This window comes from Musca vetustissima, unplaced genomic scaffold (genome assembly GCF_032173495.1).
Source record: "Musca vetustissima isolate MV318-11 ecotype Yass unplaced genomic scaffold, APGP_CSIRO_Mvet_v1 utg7762, whole genome shotgun sequence".
NCBI lineage: Eukaryota > Metazoa > Arthropoda > Insecta > Diptera > Muscidae > Musca > Musca vetustissima.
Window position 1 is genome coordinate 381,636 of NW_026887718.1, and position 12,641 is coordinate 394,276.

General features: G+C 32.9%; 1 protein-coding gene across 1 annotated transcript in view; it reads right to left on the minus strand.

Moving 5' to 3' along the window:
* Positions 1–354: 354 nt before the first annotated feature.
* The window catches only part of LOC133335419 (uncharacterized), a 51,741-nt gene continuing 39,454 nt past the window's right edge, over positions 355–12,641 (minus strand). Inside the window, exons 12-17 of the mRNA XM_061543690.1 lie at positions 3,742–3,932; positions 2,058–2,252; positions 1,733–1,987; positions 1,401–1,669; positions 1,123–1,331; positions 355–517 (exon numbers count right to left, since the gene is read on the minus strand). Of these exons, the coding sequence (XP_061399674.1) occupies positions 369–517; positions 1,123–1,331; positions 1,401–1,669; positions 1,733–1,987; positions 2,058–2,252; positions 3,742–3,932 (1,268 nt within the window). The 3' untranslated portion in view covers positions 355–368. The remainder of the gene's footprint in view (positions 518–1,122; positions 1,332–1,400; positions 1,670–1,732; positions 1,988–2,057; positions 2,253–3,741; positions 3,933–12,641) is intronic.

Below are 12,641 nucleotides of genomic sequence, written 5' to 3' on the forward strand. Positions count from 1 at the left end.
TTATATTTATAATTTTATTATAATTAACATATTTTACTGTAAATTGATGCAATGCGCTATCATTTCAAATTTTCTTTATGATATTTTATATATTTTTTGTCATTTCGTAATGCTAATAATGCTTGTGAATAATTGTCATGAAATAAATATTTGTTTCATATTCTGTTTGTTGCATGATTTCAAAATACTTTTGTCGTCATTTTGTTAAAAATACATTTCATATATGAATAAAATTATTCAAATTGTCGTATAATAATTATTTATAAAAAAACACTCTCGACGCATTTGTTGCGTATCAAAAATTTAAATGTATATGTAGGGGGTAGGGGGAGAATTAAAACTACAATTTGTTGATTAAATTACAATCCTTATGGTATGGCTCTCATACCGTCCAGTGAGGATCTCAGAACCACACTGCCTTCGACCCAGAAATTGGGACGATCCAACATGTTTTGCCACAGGGATAATTCTTTGCCCGAGGCATCCATCCAATCGACAATACGACCATAACTTTTGCCTGCAATAAACAAGAAAGAATTAATGTTACATTTTACATAATGATAATTAAATATATGTGTGTAAAGAAGCAGATTAAGAAAATTGAAGCTAAATTGACACGAGTCGTTGCTTGTGCTTAAATTTGTGGCCAAAAACGGCATCAATGGTGTCGAAGACGCCATAATCACCAGATCTTAGCCTACACAAAGACTGTAGCAATGAAAAAAGGGATTTTAGAGATTCTAATGTCCTACTCAATAATCGTTGATTGTGCTCCAATTTGTGGCCAAAACACATCAACGGTGCTATTACCCGGATCATAGTCCAGTGTCACTACTCTACGACTTTGGAGATAAAAAGTACTCGAAAAAGGCTTCAAGTATATTATGTAGTAGTGTAAATTCAAAATATTTTCCAAAATTCATGTATTTCCAATTCTAAAAAAGGCAAAAGACGGACAGAATAAAGGACATTCGATTCCAAGGATATTTCATTCCACTACAGTTTAGTCTACGATCCCGAACGACCTGATATAATTACAAATTGAAATTTCTGATCACTTAATAAATGAAATTCTCCCATTCTTGTGACCCATTTCTTAAATTTATTTATTTTTTTACTTACCAGTTCCCAGTGAAAAACGTACACCACCCAAAAATTCATTGCTTGCCAAACGATCGTGATCCCAAACGGTCAATTCTAATGCTCGTTCAGACAAATCTTCTAATGTCACATCCTCATAAACAATTGTGTAGGTCCAACTGGGATTTGTGGAACGTTTAACAATGGGTGTCTTTTGCTTAGAACTACGGGTGCGATCTGGCAATAAATAACTGAAAGAAAACCAAAAAAAAAAAAAATGGTACAATTCTCAAAGATCACATGAAACTCAATTGACTTACCTTTTACAAAAAGCATCACAAGTACCATTAGGTTTAATAGGAGTCAAATGTTTGGCTTCCTTAACTAAAACATGTAGCTGGCCACCTTTGGCTGAACGATCAGATTTCGAAATGGCCACCGATTTTATGCTGCCAAATTTACGTAAACCACCGCCTGAGCCGGAAGTGCTGGAACGCATAAAACTGGTCTTAGCACCCTCTGGGGGTACATATTTCAGGCCCACCACAATATCACCTCTGTAGGTGGCAACATCATCAAAAGGTTCACTCTGTAATTATAAAATATATAATTAATTTGATTGTAAAAAAATTGAACATATCTTCCACCTTACCCTTTCTTGTAGCAAATACCACTGTGATTGGGGATTATCAAATACTCTGCCTTGTAAATTAACACTAACTTCACCCAGGAAATCATTGCGACCAAACATATCCGAATGCCAAACAGTCAGCCATAGAGTACGTGACTCTAAACTTGAGATGGGCATATGGAAACGTAGAACTTCATCGAAGATGGGATTCAAGGTATGTTTCTTAACTTTGGTTTTGCGTTTACCAGCTTTAGATTTATCGGGTAATAAATAAACCTGCAGATATAAGAAAAATTGGTATTAAATAAAGAATACAATTTTTTATAATTAATTTGTTAATATTTACCTTAACGTAGGGATCACTGCGATTGCGTTTGGCATCGACAGCAGCCAAATCTTTACAGCGTACCACATGTATCTCCAATGCTCCCAATTTGTAATTGTATTGCATGGCAAATTCGACTTGACCCTTTACCACCACTGTACCATAACGACCCTCGCCAGCTCCCGAATAGACACTGGCCATGGAATCGGATCGCAACTGTATAATACAAATTTAAAACATTTTATATTAAAAATAATGGAACATACTGAATAAGAATTTAGAAGAATTTTAATTTATTCGAAATTTGCAAGTTTTAGTAGATATTAGGTATTCTGAACAAGAATCGTGAAAATCACGTTGAAAAAAATCGAATATTGGTTTCTTGTCTTTGGGCTTCCTATGATCTTATGGTCGACATTATTTTAGATTATTTTTTGGTCAAAAAATCTCCTCTTATGGTATTTACGGTTCAAGAAAAAATGTTCCTCATTTGACTGAATATATGCCATCTCAAAAAGCCGATGTTAAGACGTTTCTTCAGTGGAATAGCCGACAGGTATACACACTATGGTTTGTGAAGGGCTTCGAAATTACACACATTGTTTTCTTATATATGGTATATATTTTTATCTAAGAGGTTTCGGATTTAATTCTGACCAAATAACTTATTCAATTCGCTTCTAATAAAATTTATGAAATATTGACCCTTTGTGGGTGAAGGGAGTAGCAGAAGGTAAAAAGTTTGGTTCAAATCGTATAGTGCGTTAGCTTGATATTGGATTTATAAATATTGAGTGGACCAATGTCTTTCATCGTCGGACTTGGTCCGGTCTTGGTAAAGGTAATAGGACTATCCGTTGTGGTTCACATCGAATAGTCCGTTGGCATGGTATTCTAAAATTACATTTCTGCATAATTTTTTAAGGAGATATAAGAAGGAGTGGAACGATATTCCCCATCTTCGAACGTGGAAGAAATATTTCGATGTATAAAGTTTCATTGAAATCGGTTACACCCTTCGAGAGTTATTGTGAGCACCAGCCAACAAGACAGACGAACATTTGTAAATCAACTCCGAATTGTCTGAAACGGATTTGGTCCAAAGAAATATGGAGTCTAAAATCAATATTTCGATAAGACTGATTATATAAATATGCTAAAATAATAAGATTCGACTTTTTTGAAACCCCACTTTTCTGTATGATATTTGTCCCTAATGTTCATGTATTGGTGAACAGAACCCTGTTCACAGCTCTTCTATAATTAAGCAACCCAAAAAAAAAAAAAAAATCGCAGAGAATTGTGAAAATAATTTACTCAATTAAACATAATTCCATGCAATTAAGCCACAAGGTATTCAATGTTTTTTTTTTTCTGTAAGCTAGTGTAATTATCTCAACGTTAATTTGCTAATGATCTTTGCTCAGTCGACTTTATCTATATTCCGATTATCATATGGAAAATATGAAACTGAATAAAATAAAAAATATCTCCAAAGATATGTATAAATGAGTGTTTCGTTTTTTTTTGCGTTGATGCAAATACTTCAAAGTCACGTCGAGTTTATCAAAAGCGTTAATTTCCATTGAAATTCTATGGCAAATAAAAAAACGTCCCGCAGAAAACATCATTCTTTAGAAAATGCATTATCTTCGTTATTATCTGTAGTGTTATCTGATTTTGTCGCAGATTCGTATATACTTACACCCAATGAACTCAAACTGCTGCGATTCTGATGCATTGCCACCAAACGATCAATATCTTCATCGGATTGCTGAGGCCAGTTTTCGCTGGAACCGGAGCCACGTGATTGCAATGGACTAGATGCGGGATCGTAATTACGTTGACCCATTACTGGTGAGCGGTTTAACTCTTCGGCTGCAGCTTTGGCCTCCTCTGCAAAATAGAAAGTAAACAAAAAATGCGAATTAGTATTATTTCACTTGACATTACAGTAAAAGTTAATGTTTTACAATATAAACTGGCATTTGATTTGTTCATTCATTCATTGTATTTAATTGTAGCTCACATTTGTTTTTTTATTATTAATTTTAGAGATAAAAAACTAACCACAGGGAAAGATTGAGTGAGGTCAATATAAATACAACAATGATTGTCATTGTCTAATAATAACATAGAAAAATGTGTGTACGAGTATGTGTGCATTTTTTATTGTTTATCATTTGATTGCCTGAGTAAAAGTGTTTATCTAAATTTAAATTTTCATCCTCACGTTAATGATTTGTCATGAAACTTAACCTATAGGCAGTAGTGGGTAGGTCCATGTTAACATAAGTATATATTTTTAGCATTTGAATTGTAAGCAAATTCATTGTAAATGATGCATGATTTGTTGGCATTGTTTAAGAGGAGGAGATTGCAAGACAACTGTCAATACTCATTCTCTAATTATTCTATATTTTTGTACAACATGTTCGAATCAAAATATTCAATTTTGAAATTCTGATTTGCAAGCCACCAATATTTAAAATATATATTACTTCGCAAAAATCATCACACCAACACCCTACCTCCATGTACGATAACAAAATCACCAACAACATCCAATTCAACATCATCTTCATCATTATCGTTATCATCGACAACATTTTGCTGCCGATCCCCACCCATCGACAATAATTGCTGTAATGCTGGTCGTGTTTTCGTAACACTGGCCCTTGAACTATTTACCGATGTGGAGGCAGTTTCAATGACACACTCCTTAATCATAACAAAATCCCCAGCATCCTCTTCCAATGTTTCCAAAAAACGATCAGAATTGGAACGTAAACTATCATCCCAGGTCCAGGCACGACGTTTCTTTCCACCACCCCCACCATCACCAGTAGTACCCGCACCATTGCTGCGTATTTGGTGTTGGCTGTGACGTCGTTGTATAAAATTATGCGAACTCGTGGCACAATTTTTGGCAAATGTAACTCTACTATTGCCTGTATTCGTTGGCAAGGGAGGAGGAGAAGAGCAAACATTTTGGGTTAGTGCTGTCAGATCAGGAGGTGGTGTTAAAGATGTTGTGGCTAGTGTTGGATTAGATGAAATTCTCAGTGGGTTAGTGGTTCTAGATGGTAATAACGAATTAGTATTTAAATGTGTTGTTCTTGTTGTTGCCATACTTGTTGAAGATTTGCCAGCATCGGACGCACCCTTTTCGAGAACGTTTCGCAATCCGACTTCATGTTCCTCTTTTGCCTCCCGTTCCTTCATTTCCATAATGTAGGCGGCAAATTTAGCATCAATATCATCATCGTCGTCATCACCATCGCCAACGTATGGATAAGTCGATGCGGAACGTCTGTAACGACACCTCAACCAGAATTTTATCAAAGAAGCCCAACAATGCCGTTGAGAGGTATTTTGCCGTGACGACGATGACGGTGGGTGCCTCTGTTGTTGGTGTGATTTCCGTTTGCGATTGCGACAACATTTCCACAATAGAAACTGCCATTTACGTCGACGTTTGCCGGCGTCTTGACGGCCCGCAATGGAATGTGATGCACAACTGCTGGCATTGCTGTTGTTGCGCATGCGATTCAACGATGTGTAATTAAAACTCCTAATGTTGGTTGAATTGCTGCTAGGTGCAGCAGTGTTGCATTTCGATGACGCTGGTGTTGCTGCAGCAGCAACAGAGCTCGATGTGGATGACGTAGGCTTTTTAAACGACAACAACTTATGGCCACCTTTCATTTTCATTTTGGCCAAGTTTGTTGCATTCATTGTTGATGTTTTTGTCTTTCTTGTCGCTTCATTCGCTTTATGGTATTTGTGCACCACTGGTTCCAGGCTACGCGTCGTTTTAGACTTGGCCGGCGAATGTGCTGTTTCGTCACCACCATCACCATCATGATCAATGTTTTTGTTGTCACCTCGGATGTTGGATGGTGTGCCAGTGCCACCAGTATCGAATGGATTGTAAGTTTTGATATTCGTTTTTGATTTTTTCGTTTTGTAACTGATTAATCGTGTTAGCTGTTTCATGACAACGACGACGACGTTGTTGTTGGTTGTGTTGTATTGTCCAATTAAATTTATTTGTTATTTGTAATGTTTCTTAGTAGTTGTTGTTGTAAATGTTATTGTTATTATTGTATGTTGTTTAACAATTGCAATTACACTACAATTGTTGTTGGTGTTGTTGTGGCGAAAAATACAAAAATTAATTGGAATAATCTGTTATTGCAATAACCGCACACAAACACACGCACATACGTATATTACACGTTCATAAATGTGAGCGGTTCAAATGGCCAGCCGTAGTTAAACTTGTTGTACACGTTTTTATTGCTTTTTTTAGAAAAATTATTAATTAAATAATGAAGGAATTATCGAATTAAAAAAAAACAATAATCCAAAAACATCACATATGGGAGCTTATAAATAAATAAATAGATGGATGTTTTGTTGTACTCTAATACACAGAAGTAATTGGTTTAATAAAGTTTCCTTTTCAGTTTTATACCAAAGATATGGGAATGGAAGGATAATAGAAATTTATATAAAATAAAACATACAATTTGGATATAAATTAAAAAAATGGTTTACAAGAAAACAATCAAATTGTAAGGTATTATTAACAACATCATTTGCTTTTAATCATATTATTTTTTTATTATTATAATTTTGTTGGTAGGTTCCCACTTTTGTTTGAGAAACTATTTTCTGGAAATGTATTTTAACCTGTCCTGTCAGTTTTATGTATTTTATTGTTAAATAAAATAAAAAATAATAAATCATGACATAAATTAAGTCTGAATTTTCCGTTCGTTTTAAAAAATCGGCAAACAATGCCATACATTCCCCACTAATAAATAGTTGTTTTTTATAAAAACAACAAACTGGGATCCAGCCTGACTATTTTGCAAAAACCAAATTTTAATTTTTGCAAGATAAATTATACGATAATATTTTTTCTAAATATTTATATTCATTCGTTCCATTAATTGGAGTGGGGAACTCTTAAAACATTAAAATAAAATTACCGGAATTGAAACTAATTTAATTTAAGAAAAACAAATATATATTTGAGCTATTAAGAGTGTTGATTTTGTCGGGAAGAAGAAAAACTACAAAACAATGAAATCTTCTTAGTGGCATTCCAAAAGTCCTTGAGTTATGCAACAAACAAAAGGTCGTCAGTATTTTGTTTTTTTTTTTTATATTTCAAAGATAGTTGTTTTATAAATTTGAAATTGAAATGCTTCCGACACAAATTCATTTGTTCAACATAAATATATTAGGGTGTGACGATAAATAAAAAAGAATGATGCAATTTTAAATTATAAAACACTCTATCTTCCAATATTAGACACTTCCCTAACCAAAAAAAATATATTTCCAAATTCTGGTAAAACTATTGACATGAATATATGAAAAATCGGAGAAGATTGCGATTAATAAAATATTCATGCTGGTTCAGCAACAGCATTCATGTCAACGCATGAACCTATATTTTTTAGAGACCAGATAAAACTCTAAATAACCAGACAATTTGGACTATGTTTCAAAATAGACATCTCGTGTTGAACAATTTATTTACTTTAAATTTTTTAATCAACAGCATCTATACACTACTTCAATGTCTACAGAATTTTTTCAAGAATCATTTACCAGGTAGTTTTTTACAGTTGTATACCTGCATTGAAGCTTCAATTTCCTGTATTTTGGGCTTTCATTGAAGTTTGGGACGGTTTTTGTTTTGAAGTTTTTTTTTTGTTTTCATTCAAACATGAGGTCTCATTCATCAAATGGTGTTCAAAAAGTTTTGTACGAACGGGTATCTTTAAACGTGAGAAATATAAAGAAATAACACGACATACATTGGGGTGTAATGAATAAATATACAGTCAAATATCTCAATAACGAATTTATATTTAAATTATCAGAAATTTCGAGGAAATGGTATATTTCCCCTAATCATTGTTATTTTATTCCACCCTATTAAACATTGTCGCTCCCCTATGAAAATTGGGTATATATGTCAAAGAGCGCCAAGGTAAATTTATCAACATTGCCTTTGGGCCGGTATACTTGTTTCAAGAGGCTTAAAGAAACGTTCAGAGTTGTTAATGCGATTTACTTAAGCTGCTCCTCGACATAGAGAGTGGAGTGTGTAGTTATGAAACATGTTTTCTTGGTAACAAGCAGAAGCAGCGGCACTCATCGAGTGAAGAATGTGTTGTGGCAGATACAACGCTTCAAGTGATGTGAATAGTTTTGTTTCCACAAACAAAAGGAACGCGAAAAGAATTAGCTTAATTTGGTGGAAGAACTATTTTCTAAGGGCAACTTAAATTTTGGGTACACTTATTTAAGTTTGTATTAAAAAAATTCTAGATGTTTTTATAAAATTTAATATTGCTGGTAAATCAACGAAAAATTTTCCCAAGATGCCATGGGTTATTTTCAAATACATATTATAGAAGTTGAGATTTTACGAAACTACTAAAAATTGTGGAAAAATAATATTTATAGTACAAAATATTTTATATCATTCTATATTAAACAAATAATCAGGTAAATACCGATAAATTCCGACAGCGTTCTCATTTTAGGCGATCAGAACATTTGGATTGGACTAATAATTTATACTTTTATTTTTTATTTATACTAAGTCCTTGTTGTATATAATATCGGTGGTTCATACCATAGTTAAATTGCTCGTGGCCGTTTTGAGCGACCAAATTTTATGCGAATTTTCGACCTTGGCTTATTTGAGATGATTGATATAAACCGAGAACCGATATAAAACATGTTCAATATTAAAGCTTTATCTTAAATATTACGAGCTCTAGGATTCCATAGCTAAATCGGCATAGATTTTTATCCTTATGAAAAATATACATTTTATGGGATCTCCGTCAAATAATTAGAAGTGTGGCAAACGGAATGCGAATTTATAGCGAAGGGTATTATCATAAGTTGACCATACGTCCACTTTTTTAGAGAGCAATCATCTATTTTAATTGACTGTCATCTATACAATTTATGTCCACTATATGTCATCTATTTTTATAATCTGTCATCATACTTATGAAATTTTAGTGAAATATTTAGAGAAGAGGTCCGAATCTTAACAGGAGAGAACATTTGACAACCCTTCTAAGTATGAACTATTTTTATTTAGAGTTACAAACTATGTATCATGTGTTTTTTATCACTTATTTACACATTATGTATTTCCTGTATCAAAAGTACACACGTAAACGTATAGTAAACATAGTATACCAAAAATAAAAAATTAAAAACTAACAACAATGAAAACTATTTGTCAACAAGATTCATTTTGTTTTCTATGGTTGTCTTTTCGATTGGAGCGGCATGCCTGACTTCCCTTTCATGCTTTTTAGTGGGTACCCCAAATTTCTAGTTCACACGACATTTTATTTAACAACCTTCCTTAAACAGCAGCGGCAGCACCCTGCCGGCATATCGGATGCATCTTTATTAACAACAAACATCTGCAGCATCAGCAGTACAACATTTAGCCGAAAAATGATTATCACGTTTGTTGTTGGTGTTGTTTTTGTTGCTGTTTTCCAGAAGCGTGATAAAGTTAATTTTAATCTTTTAAAACATGAAAAGTGGAAACTGGGAGGAGGGAAAAGGTACAATGTAATAATTTATAATAAAAATCCAACAAGGTAATCTGCAAGAGAAGCAAAAAGAGTTAAATCACCTTCGTGAATGTGTCTCTCTCACTATCTCCCAATCTCCCACTAAAACAAACCCCCTCTCTAAGATAAACCCCACAAAGAGGTGGAACGAAACTTGTGTAGTTTTTCTGTTTCTGTTTTTGTTTTAAGTTTTGCTTTTCTTGTCATCTGTAAGTGAGTGAGTGACTGACTGCCTGCCTGGCTGATGAACGAACTGACTGAGTCACTCTTGTCACTGTGTGTTGTTTGAATTTTTAATTAAAAACTTTAAAAATGAGCAAGAGCAAGAGAAAAAAGATTGTTTTTTAATGCGTACAAATTGCTAAAACTCGTTCCACGAAGAATACGAAGATGGAATCGAGGAAACATAGTAGAGAATAAACAAAGTTGGTGGTTAGATGAATTGACTAAAGTTGTCAACGACAATCCCCATTTCATCTTCATGGCTTGGATGCTTTATTAAAATCTGTTAAAAGTGCTGTGCGCTGGCTATATGGCACTGACACTTTAAACTAAACGTCTTCATTTGTCATTTTGCCATTTGACATTCAAAAGGGTGGGAGATTTAGTTTGTTTGTGTGTGTGTGTTGGTGTGGAGCGATTCTTTGGTCATGTCAAGTGAATAGATTAATATTTAAAGATTTAAAATGTCACTTTTTTATTATTACTTGGTTATTTTATTTATGTGTATTTATTTTACCTGTCAATCAAAATTTTTAGAGCAGAGGATGAATATAATTCGTAAAGTTTTTTGTTATAGGAGACTTTTGTGTGTAGTTTTTTCCAATGACTTTTAAGATGACTACAGTAGATTTTCTTTCGAAAATCTAAGTACTTGTAGATTTAAATTAAATTTAAATGTGGTAGGACTTAGTATATATTCACTTTTGGCCTCGTGTTCATATTGAATAGTCCATAAATTCTAAATGGATGCCAGTACATCCATATTTGCCTTATCATTGTCTGCCATAAAGGATATATATTTTTAACACCATAATTTTTTTTGTAACATGTTTAGTTGTATGATTTGTTCATAACTGAATGCTCTCACCAAAAAAAAGCATAGATACAAATCAATTTTATCATTAAAGAAATTTTGCAATGCAAAAAAGATGTAACCACTTGGTGCCAAGTAAGGACTGTATGGCGGATGCATTAAAACTTTCCAACCAAGCTCCCGACATTTCTGGCGAGTCACTGAAGATGTGTGTGAATTTTCGAGTTTTCTCTATGTTCACTTCCATTTTTAAAACCTTTTAACTCATAACTGAATGCACCAAACAAAAAGTAGCAAAATATTTTTTTTACTGCGAAATTTCACCCTTCCAACGAGAATAAATCTGAAATTATTTGATCGAAATCGATCAATACAGTCATCCGCCGATAAAGTAATGTATTTTTTTCCCCAACCTAATATAAGATAAAGCTGGGCAATTATAGATCTGTGTTGTAACATAGGTTTCATGTATTGGTTTCGCCTCATTTTAATTATTTTTATGGTCTTAGACGAATTTACTATCGAAGCGGCATACAGGTATTAAAAGTTTCCTACCAATTTTCGGCGCATTTTCCAAATTGAAATTTATAAACTTCTGGCCGGCCGAACATATGGATTGAATGAATTTTTATAATGATTCATTGAGCGCATATTGTGGGAATGTTCACATTTTTTTCAACTTCAATTCGAAACATTTCAATTCGTTCATGTGCTCGATATTTTTTACGGTTTAGAAAGTCATTAAAGTTGAGAGTCCATACTTTGATTTAACTAAAACGTTGCAAGAGTGTTAATAATCACATTATTGTAAAGTGATAGTATGATGCTTATGAAATAAAGATTAATTAATAGAAATTGTTGTAATAAATCTAACGGATCGAAAGGCGGCGTAACATAACAGCATTTCAACTGTGAACCCTGTGGACCTGTCACAAATCTAACGAAGAAATAATCGATAATTGTTGTAATATTAAATTACAATAATTTGATTTTATTTCAATTAAATGTTTAAACTTTAATTAATAGAGAGTAAAATTTTTAGCTCTCTCTCCCCCTCTTGGTTTTCCAAAATAAAACCTTTAAATATTTCAAACAGAAAGCTAGTCACGTTTCTCTGAAGGTGATTAAGCCAACTGTGTATTAAATAATTCAGTTTTATGCAATATTTTTGTTAACATTGTTTGTTGTTGTTGCTTTTTTTGTCTAGAAGAAATAATATGGTTTTTGTTTTATTTATTTTTTGATATTGTCTTTTGTTTTGATTTCGGCACATTTTGTGGGTGCTTATTTTTTTGCGGTAATACCCATTTCACCTATTTCTCGTTTCTCTTATTAGTTTCCTTTGTCACGTCTTTTATTATGTATGTCTGTCTGTCTTTTTTTCGTTTTAATTTTATTGCGAATTTTTTTCTGTTAATGGGGTGTTTGATGGCCCAGGGAATTCTGAATATCACACAAAAACTAAAGCATTAATATAACATTTGTGGATACTAACGGCATATCGATAATATTTTAACATAACAATTGATTTTATCATTTTTCTATTGCCACTATTTGTTGCTATCTTCAGTTACGAATAGAGCACAAAAAACAAACCTGAACACTTTCACTTGCTGCAAAATGTTTTTGTTAAAAACTTTTTCTTTCAACACAAATAAATGTTATTTTGCCATAAATATGTATGTTTGTTTGTGCATTAAATATTTCTAGTTTGCCTTGAAGCATAAATTTATAATTATTTGTAATTATTGTTTTTTTTGGAAACATTTTCTCAGACAAATGTTCAACAATTTGGTTGGAAGTTCAGCAGTTTTATACTTGGTAGAATAAACAAAAATTAATTCTTAATTTAGGCTAAATGTTGATCGAAATGTAATAAACTAATTTAAAACCCTTATATCATAAAGTGGAGTGTTTATTTCATTTTTTAATTCC